This window comes from Amphibalanus amphitrite, unplaced genomic scaffold (assembly GCF_019059575.1).
Source record: "Amphibalanus amphitrite isolate SeventyFive unplaced genomic scaffold, NRLGWU_Aamphi_draft 000181F_arrow, whole genome shotgun sequence".
NCBI classification, from domain to species: domain Eukaryota; kingdom Metazoa; phylum Arthropoda; class Thecostraca; order Balanomorpha; family Balanidae; genus Amphibalanus; species Amphibalanus amphitrite.
Genome location: NW_024881676.1, coordinates 302,546 through 312,495, shown reverse-complemented (window position 1 = coordinate 312,495; position 9,950 = coordinate 302,546). Strand labels below are relative to the sequence as shown.

General features: G+C 51.6%; 1 protein-coding gene across 2 annotated transcripts; it reads left to right on the top strand.

The window, feature by feature from the left end:
* Window positions 1-1,611: 1,611 nt before the first annotated feature.
* Window positions 1,612-9,903, top strand: LOC122384101 (E3 ubiquitin-protein ligase RGLG5-like). Of its 2 annotated transcripts, none has more exons than XM_043371117.1 (2): window positions 1,612-1,805; window positions 7,025-9,903. In XM_043371117.1, exon 2 carries the CDS (start codon window positions 7,181-7,183, stop codon window positions 8,336-8,338), a length of 1,158 nt encoding a protein of 385 aa, XP_043227052.1. In that variant the 5' UTR covers window positions 1,612-1,805; window positions 7,025-7,180; the 3' UTR covers window positions 8,339-9,903. The 2 variants fall into 2 exon arrangements, with proteins under 2 accessions (XP_043227052.1, XP_043227051.1); XM_043371116.1 differs by lacking the exon at window positions 1,612-1,805 and adding an exon at window positions 6,207-6,342.
* The last annotated feature ends 47 nt before the right edge of the window (window positions 9,904-9,950 follow it).

Here is a 9,950-nt window from a genome sequence, read left to right as displayed (position 1 = left end):
CATCGACAGATCTGCCGCCGGAGTCGACGACGCTGCACTCGGAGCTGGTGACGCGCGTGTTTGCCGAGTTCGTCAGCCCGGCGGCGCTGGCCGCCCAGCTGGAGCCGCTGGCCGAACAGTCGCTGACGGCTCTGCGCGCCGGACACCGCTCGCCGCTGTACATGCAGCTTGCCAGCGAGCTGCAGGGCGAGATCGAATCGCGGCAGGCCGTCACCAATACCGAGGCTGATGACGCTCAGGGAGAGGCGGAGAGAGGTCCTGTGGAGACGGCTCTGGAGGCGCCGGCGGCCTGGCAGAGCGCCGAGGAGAGAGAGGATCCGGAGGACCCGCTGTTGGCGTCACTGCTACAGCTGCTGGGAGGACAGGCGCGCGCGAGGACGGCGCACGGTCCTCTGATGCACAAGAGTCTGCCCGAGCAGCGCTGGTGGAGCCGGCAGCGGCAGCCAGCGTGGGGCGGTGTCAGGTTATAGAGGATATGGGGGAAGATTGTGAGATTCGTTTGCAGAGAGCGAGTTGGAGCGAGAGTGGTAGCTTGGAATGGGTCTAGCGATTTGGATATCCGTCACTGTGTACTGAAATTGATAACAGCGATGTAGCCGGACTCGTCCAGTGAATATGTTTGCATTTTGCATCCATAAGCAAACTCCTTCAGAAACAAATTGCAATTATTGGGGAATGAGGGGCACTTGAATGAAATGTTAATATTGTTCATGTTCATAATGATGCTGAATTCACTTTCGTTTCATAGTTGGTTTCACTTTCGCTTTACTTCAGTTCCAGAAATCAGAATCCAGCGAAGGGAAAGCGTCCTAACCAAACTGCTGAGTTGCATTTTGCAGTCGTCAATTTGCAGTCGTCGACAGCGGTGAAGTGTTTATCGATACCAAACGGTCGCTGTTATTGCGTGCTGAGTGGTGAGGCTTGCTGGTCCGTGCAATTACTGTGAGCCAGCTCGTGAAGTTGGTCGAAAGCGAATGCATTTATATTAAAAACATTGTATGAGAATTCCTCCTTTGCTTAAAAGATAACTGTTGCACATAGATATACTATCAGATAACAGGTATATACTATTTTTTCCACAATTAAGAGGCGGTTGAGACATCACCATTGTAGGTCAGGTCATGTCTTTACAGGGTCAAGATAAATAATAGGTAGGAATAGGTAGGCATATAAATAGGAAGGTTACTCGTATAAGCTTGTTGTGACATAAATAGATTGGTCGACACTGACACTATGGCGTATTGTGTAACGCTTAAAATCGTAGCACATTGTATCATCATTGCATGCTTTTTCTTATGCATGTCCGACAATAAACTGCATTAGAAAAAATACAATTTCTGATCTTTCATTACATATGATCCGTAGCTCCTAAACTTCGGTGTGCCTGAATCCCAAAATACGCAGCTCAGGACCTCGACCATCCACGGCGCTAACAAATGCATTCTCACTTTCACCTCAATCGGTCATGCGTCCCTCACATCTCCTCACCATCCACCACCCTCCCTCCCCGAGATCCTGCCGAAATCGGTCCCACCCGGTCCGAGCCCCCCTCCCCCATCGGCGCGGCGCCGGCGCGGCGACCCACTGCAGCATCGGCCTGCCCCCACCGCCGCAGTGTAGCGTCGGTGGCGACGGAGTGACGACGTCGTCGGGTCGTCGGCCGCGACGCAGTGAGCGGTGAGGTCACGCTGGGTGACGGAGTGGGTTCAGGTCACCAAAGATCACCGCGGACGACACGGGTGCACTTTGGACCAACGCTGGATATGACAGCATTGCTCTGGATCCATGAGCCGGAGCAAATATTGGTAAGTTATAGTCTTCTTCGTCACTAAATGTTTTGTACGGTATTGTTGATGTTGATAATTGTGCACAGAATTGTTCTCAGTGTCCATGTGGTCCGTTTACATCACTTTACCAATGACCCGATGCCATAATAGATGTTTTTCGCGCTAACTTCATAAATTGACGAAGACTCTGGCATCCCTTGACGATCGTAAATATATTTCGTCGTCAGCAGCCATAGACTGTCAAAAATTAAGTAGCTGGCGTGTAGCTCGATAGTCATGGTGAAGCCAGTGTTGAAAGAAACAAACTTTTGGTCCTAGCATAAATTTTGTAACTTGGCTCCACAAGCAGAAACTTAAATGACATGAATTGCAATCCAAAACGCATTCATCGAAGGGGTAAGGCTTATAAAAGTTACCTAAACGCTTTCTACCGGAAGAAAGGGCTAGGGGTGTAATTTACTCTGAAATGTACCTACTGGTCAGCTTAACAGAGCAACAGGGTTATGAAGCATGAGCAAAACAATCCAGAATTTCCTGAATGAATTCACTGCGAGTATGGGTTTACAAGTCCAGGGCGACTCAACCAGAAATGGGGAAAAAACGTGCCGACCACTACAGGCATATCTGCTTCATCTCCAAATGAATGGGCAGTCCAAGTTCTTGTTGCATAGTCAGCTACCAGCTCTACTGGACTAATTTTCATCAGACGGCACACCAAGACTCCTGCTACCACACCGGGCGCATGCTTTAGTTTCTGTCCATAGATGGCGCTAGTAGTGAACGCCTGTAGATATAGGGGAGAGTGGGGTAATTTGGCCGCCTTTTTTTTAGAAAACGATATAACTTAAAATTGACGACATATTTCTGCATTTTCTCAACGCTGGCAGGTGTCGCATTCATTTTACTTTACTGGACAGTGAACTTGAAATGATAGAGTAATTACTTATATTGAAATTGTGACGTATTACAAAGGTCTGCAAGGCGGCCAACTTGCCCCACTAGCAGGGTTATTTGGCCGGGGGTGTGGGGTAATTTGGCCGGTGTTAGTTTACGGTCGGGATTTTCTGTTATATTGCGAGTCAGCTTCAGATTCAGCAATGACGGTGTCCTATGACGCATTAGCCACATTTTGGAGGTTGACTCAGGGGTCACAGGGGTCAAAATAGCCAAATTAGCGGCTCTAGATGCGATCACCGTTTTTTTACGAATAACTTTTGAAGTAATCAAGCTAGGCCAAAACTTCGAGCACCATCGTAATTCTCTCGTCAGTCCGCATCGAAAGATATATGTGTTGACCTTGAGAAGTCAAGGTCAAAGGTTGACCTCAAGTCACGTTGCATCAGGTCGCTTGACCTCAAGGTTACGTGAGTTCAAGGTCATCATGCATATCATTCGATGCGCCTTGGCGAGCTGAACAGAATGAGACCATTTGTGCGGCTGTACCATTTTGATGTAAGGATTTATTAGCAAAAAACGTTTGGTAACCTTTGATGACGTCACATGCTCTTACAGTTTACCAATCGAAAGTAAGGCATCGAAGTAGTCAAAGTTGGTCATGAATCATGTCGTTTATGGTACAATTGACCATGAAAACTCGGCCATCCCAGCATAGTGAGTAGTGACCATGAGCGCACCGGCCAAGTTGCCCCGCTAGTCCCGGCCAAATTACCCCATATTGCCATTCTGAAATTTTTTGTCTATAAAGTCATCACGGCTATACGGAAATAGATAAAATTGCTCTTGGAACCGCTGAACACCCCCAAGAATGGCGCTATAATGTCTGAATTCGTTTTTAGCCCAAACACTACATGTTATACAACTTTGCAAACAGAAGTAAAAGTTACCATTTTCTAATGAAATTAACGTTTTATTAATTTTTAATAAAGCTACAAAGGGCAAAGTTTTGACATTTGTCCTCCAGTTATTTCTACCCGTGACAAATGAATAGAGACTAGAGTTATTTCACTCACTTTTATTAGACATCGTACAGGTGGGGGCGGCCAATTTACACCACCGGCCAAATTACCCCACTCTCCCCTACTGCACCGCAAGGCATGCCATCCGCGGCGGTAGATAGGCGTCGCTTGGCAGAGTGTCTCGTGTCGACAAAGGAAAAGTTCGCGCGGTTTATTTAATTGTAAGTACATACTGATCAAGCCGGTAACTCCGACTTTGCAGTTTGTAACCGCCAGTGCCCAGTTGAGAGGTGAGCGGGAAGCACAATACCTTGGTAACATCATGGTGATATCATTCACTCCTGGTCTGAGCTGACATGACAGATCCGCGAGAAAAAGAGCTACGCTAGGGCCACGTCTTTCATGAGTATCCCAGCGAATGCAATTAACTGCATACGATTTAAAGTGGACACTTATTTGATGTCATTGACAAGTGTGAAATCATTTCCTGATTTCCGCCTCGACTGTCAATCGACTAGCGATAAAAATAAATACAGCCACTTTGTCTTCCCAGCCGTAACAGCCCATGTGATGAATCTTTCTCACAGATGCACCAACCGAAGTGCTACATAACCAATGCTTTTAAATAATGCTACTAAGCGCTTTCTTGAGGCTCATTGTAAAAAAAAAATATGAAGATTAAGAACCGTAGCATAATACTTAAGTGAATATATCGCCGATTATAATCCAATCAAGTGAGACGACAGTTTCGGGCATGACCCATTATCAAGTCCGCACATTGTTAACAATGAATTTACTTTATGGCAATATACATATTCACTTTAGTATGAGGCTACGGTTCTTAATATTCATACTTTTAAAGAAATATAACATTTATCTTGTTCACGTTTTTCATTTTAGTTTCAAACTAGATTAGGTGCTTGGTTGGCATTGTGACCACTAATAATCATGTCACAAGTCCATTTGTTAGCAGTCGGCGATATTTGGTGACCCGCACCAGCACCGGATCGCTCCGAGAAATGCTGGTCACTCTCACCTTGTCCCACGATCACCACATTGTCTTAGCATGACTGACCAAGCCAGACAATGCGAAACACCGCCAAGGCTGCTGTATCAGCGGCAATAAGTGGCTTCTACCGCAGAACCGGCCCAACATCATGGCGAGTGAGAGTGAGGTAACAGTCACGGCTAGCCACGCCCGGTGGAGACTACGGATCGAACCAAGTGAGCGGACCACGAATGGTAGCGGCAGGTCCGGGGACCACGAGCGGGGACCACGGAAGGGGATCATGGAAGGGGATCACGGAAGGGGACCATGGAAGGGGATCACGGAAGGGGACCACGGGAGTGAGCCACCGAAGGGGACCACAATGGGTCCGTGAGGTGAAGACCTTAGCAGCCGGTCGTACGCAGGCGAGTGAGACAGAGAAGCTAGACCTTTTCGTCAGCTGTGTCGCTGGTCACTATACTTACAAGCTTATAAATTTATATTTAGTCCTACACCTGTACACTGTACACCTAGTCCTACACCTAGTCCTAGTCCTGTACAATACAGCTTATATATAGTCAAGTTTAAAGTCCTATTAAAATTCTGCGAAACAGTACAGAATTAAGCACGGTATAAAACGTTGTGACGGACCGCTCGCTCGGCGCCGCTATCAGCTTTAATGCGATTTAAGATGAAAGAAGTCTGTCTACATATAGGCAATTAGGCCTAGCGAGCAGGAATAATTAATGCGCAATGGATAGATGATTTTTCTTTCATGCTGCCACACAGTCTGATTATTTTTCAATGAAATCGCCTCTTTGCTGTTTCTTTTTTTTTTTCTACAAGTCTGGCAGCGCTGAATAGGCTGAGGTCTCAGCAGTCCTCAGTGGCACACCGTCGTGACCGACCCACGCCACTTTGGGCCCAAGTGACGGCCACCGCCTCGGTCCGTCGCGTGTATCATAATCGTTAATTGCCCTCCTATCGACCCCCGCCCCCTCCCCGTTCCGCCACCGCCCCTCCCCGTTCCGTCCGACCTACGGACCGCCAGCGCCGAGCATCGGGAATCGGCTGCAACAGCTGGTTCCGAAACGGGAGCCCGTATTACGGTGGCGACCCACGTCTAATTGTTATTGCACAAGACCACAAGCGTGCTAGGTCGATAAACAATGACGCTTGTAAGCGTAGATTAAGTACGCTTTCTGATTGCAGCCACGGCACAGCACACTCTTCGATCTACGCCTGTCTACAATACAATATATTTTCCGTAAATATTTGTGATGCTCTAGCAATTATCTTCCCCAGCAGACTTGTTTTAGCTTCATATTTTGTTTGACTTGACCGAACCGAGCTCGACCTCCACATCAAATGACCCTGGACACGCCTCTGCCGCTTGGGTAGACGGCGCCGGCTACGCAGAGGGCTGGGAGCCCCCTCCCCCCACGGCCTTGTCCCCCTCTCCCGAGAGGCGGGGTCACCGATTAACTTCACAGCACGGAGTGCCGTCAGACCAAGCGTCAGACGGTGTGTTGATCCCGCGCGGGGAGGTCGGTCGGCAGCTAGTGTCCGGTGGTAGTGAGGGACCGTGGTTCTTCCTGACACGTGGACAGTCACCAGGGGTTCGGCGCGTCACGGACCGACCGAGACCCAGGTAATGGGTGTCAGACAGACTCCTTCCAAAATATTGCTAAGCTTATTACAGATTATTAATGGTACTCACCAATGCAGGAGCGACCGGTCTCTTGTAACGTTGTAGGTATGTTTTGAATTGGCGGCGTTATGATCCGGCGTCGTTGACCATTTCAGCCACGATTCTCACCGAATCGTGGATGACTGAAAAGCATTTTGACGGTGATCCCACTCGAGTTTATCAGACTTCAGTTCCCCTCCACTCACGATAAGCATCACACGTGAAAAATCGTTATCTTCCGAAGCAACAACGTCCGGTCCGTCAACGTCACGTTACGCATATTCACGAACAAATGTTCACGTAACACAATTCACCGCGGTTTCCACCGTTTCCAAAAACAGTATGTTATCTCGATCGTTATCTCACCTCACGACCTTGACACCTGTTGACCGACTGGCTGGCGAGTCGCGTCAGCTGACGCCGCGGGCCACGACTTCTGCGGTCGGCCCGCTCCTCCGCTGCACGCTGATTGGTCGAGACGTTTATATAGCCTTGGTCGAGACGACCGGCCGTCTCGACTCGGTAAACCGCCCGGGGCGATTATTAGAGGGGGGGGGGGTATTAAAGATGCAATGTAAAAGAATGGTGACAGGTAGGGTCGCCCGAATTGATATGCATTGCTGACAGCTTTTCTTACCCACAGGAGGAGCAGACTGCTGTAATGACCGGCTCTCTCGGAGACGGTTCGACCGGCTGATCACCGCCTCATCAGCCGCTCCCCGCCGCCGCCGCCACGCTGGACGCGGCCGCCGGGCCGGTGGCGTGGCCCGTGGCGCCGGCCGCCCTGCTGCCGCCCCGTATGCTGGACCTGGTGCTGTTCTGCGCCGCCGTCTCCACGGGCTTCTACCTGTTCTACTGGTACCGCCTGGACCTGGTGCGCACTGCCGAAGCGCGGCAGCGGGCCTGTGCGCGCCGCCAGGCCGACGACCTGCGGCGCGCGGCGCGCTTCCGACAGGTGGCTCGCGTCGGCGGCGCGGCGTGCCCCGAGTTCCACTCGATCCAGGACAGCTTCCACAGCCACGGAGAGCTGATGCGGGCTATTCGCCGCAGCGGCCTGCGCCGGCTGCGAGCCGTGCTCGGCGTCGACTTCAGCGCCAGCAACGAGTGGCAGGGTAACCGCAGCTTCGGCCACCAGAGCCTGCACCGGGTGGTGACGCTGAAGCCCTCCAACCCGTACCAGCGGGCCATCCAGGCGGTGGGCCGCGCGCTCGAGCCGCTCCTCGACGGTGGCGACGTGTTCGCCTACGGGTTCGGTGATACGACCACGCGCGGCTCGGAGGTGTTCCCGCTGCGGCCGGACGGCCAGCCGTGCCCCGGGTTCCGGGACGCGCTGGCCAGCTACACGGCGGCGGCGAGGGTGCGCTCCCTCTCCGGGCCGACCTCTCTGCGACCCGTCATTGAGCGCGCAGTGTGGCACGCGCGGCAGGCCGGTGCCGGCGAGCTCACCCTGTTAGTAATAGTCTCGGACGGCCAGCTGCCGGACGCCGACGACTCGGTGGCCGCCCTGGTGGCCGCCTCTGCCCACCCGCTCTCCATCGCGTTGGTCGGCGTCGGAGACGGACCCTGGGATACCATGGAGGCGCTCGACGACTTCGTGCCGGCGAGGAGGTTCGACAACTTCCAGTTCGTCGACTTTAACCAGGCGTGTCCGCCAGGCGCCGGCGCCGGCCACGAGCTCGTCTTTGCTACGCATCTTCTCATGGAAGTACCCGAACATTTCCGACTGCTGTGTGAACGCGGCTGTATCCAGCCCCGGGAGCACGCGCCGGCCGCCACCGCTGCCTCGCTGACGGCGGAGTGTTCTCGGCTGGCGGCGGCGTCCTCGGCCGGTCCGGGGGTCTCGGCAGAGGCGCCGCACGGCTGGCCGCGGGTGGTGAGGGTGGAGAGCTCCCCCACCCGGGTGATCGCCGGGGACCCGACCCCGCGCCTCCGCAGGAAGATGATGTCGCTCCGGTAGCGCGCGGAGAGACGCTCGTCGGAGTGCGGCGAGCGGTGTCGAATATGAGACGTTCGAGTGTGAGCGGTTTAGTTGGATGAATGTGACAAAATCGTCGACTTATTGCGTAGTTGAGCAAAAGTGATGGTGGTCCGTAAATGAACGTAAGGACACTTAAGAACTGAAAATGATTTAGCCAGCCTGTGAACCTCGCAACACTGTAAGAGCGTCGACTCTCGTCAAGCTGTTACTGACTAGGAAATCATCCATGCCGCCAGCGTGCTATGGACAGGGACGTTTAGCGGTGAAGGACACACGACATATCAGAGCTGGCGATTGCTACCTACTGTCGTCTCGGGCATTCTGCATTAGGTACACGCGCCATGGAGCCCTCAGTCCTGATCCATTTGTCATGCCCATGCGTGGTGTCAAGTGGTCTGTCGTTGCCTCTCAGCCGCTGCTGTTATCCTCTCGGTGTACTTAACCTTTCATTCTTCACGTCGTAGGTGTTTTGAGGGTCTCGGCCTTTGAGGGTGGAGGAGGCTATCAGCTCCCATGGAGTGGACGTTTTCAGGGGGCTGCGCAGAGGCTACTGTTAAGCACTCGTAAGGGTTCGAGTGCAAAAAGTTGTCAAGTAGGCTTAGACGGACGTGTCCATAAATCTTTAGGAAGACGTCATAGAACTTCCAATTATTTCCGCCGGAAACAAGGTGATAATGAAACGGGAGACTGGTAGCGTTCGCTATTGTAAAAAGCTAATGAGTTTGTTTCACGACGTTTTGATACACGAGCTGAGCTAAATTACATAATAATTCGCCGGATGACATTCGCTGATATACCTTATCAGCCCGTAACGAAGGTGGGCTGTTTCCATCGAACAGAGGAGATAGACGCTGCCAGTCATGTCTAGGAGTCTTTCTCACCGATGCATTTCACACAGCAATTTGGGCGAATTAGTCATTACATTATTCAATTCTCAACACGCAAAAAATACCGCATTAGGCTTCCGCAAGTTGAAATTCAAATTAAAACAAGGCATTTGCGATATAGTATACAGCTTATCACGTCTAATGAATTAATGATTGGGGTCTTGAAGATAAGAAACATCCAACGGTCCACATGGTGCGGATAGAATAGCGGAAAATGGGCTGTCAGGCTGTTATCAGGAAAACACCAATATCAGACGTGGCAAAAACAGGCGATCGCTGTGTACGTGTCTCACGCGTCACGCCACTATCGTTTATGTAACGCATGAGATGTGATGGTAGTCCTCTTCACTGATCGCACGAGCTCGACGCCAACTCTGCTGGCAGTGGGGGGACTGTAGCCATTCCAGTACCCCGCCTGAACAGCCTCGTCAAAATCCAACTCAAATCTTGAGCACAGCGTCCTTTCCCGACGTCTTCATCCTTCTATTGGGCTTTGGAGTATTGCTCTGTGGTCGTGAAGTTGTGATATGACTCGTCTGTCCGCTGGAGAGGAGGGAGCTTTCAGTCCCGCTTGCTTAGCGTCACAGCCAGTCGTCGTTACGTTGTTTCGTGTCGTGCAGAGTCTTTCATTCCGTCCAATAAAGTGTTATCGGTGTATGGTGTTCATTTGTTACGTCGTTGCGTCTTATTATTCCGGTGTCTGT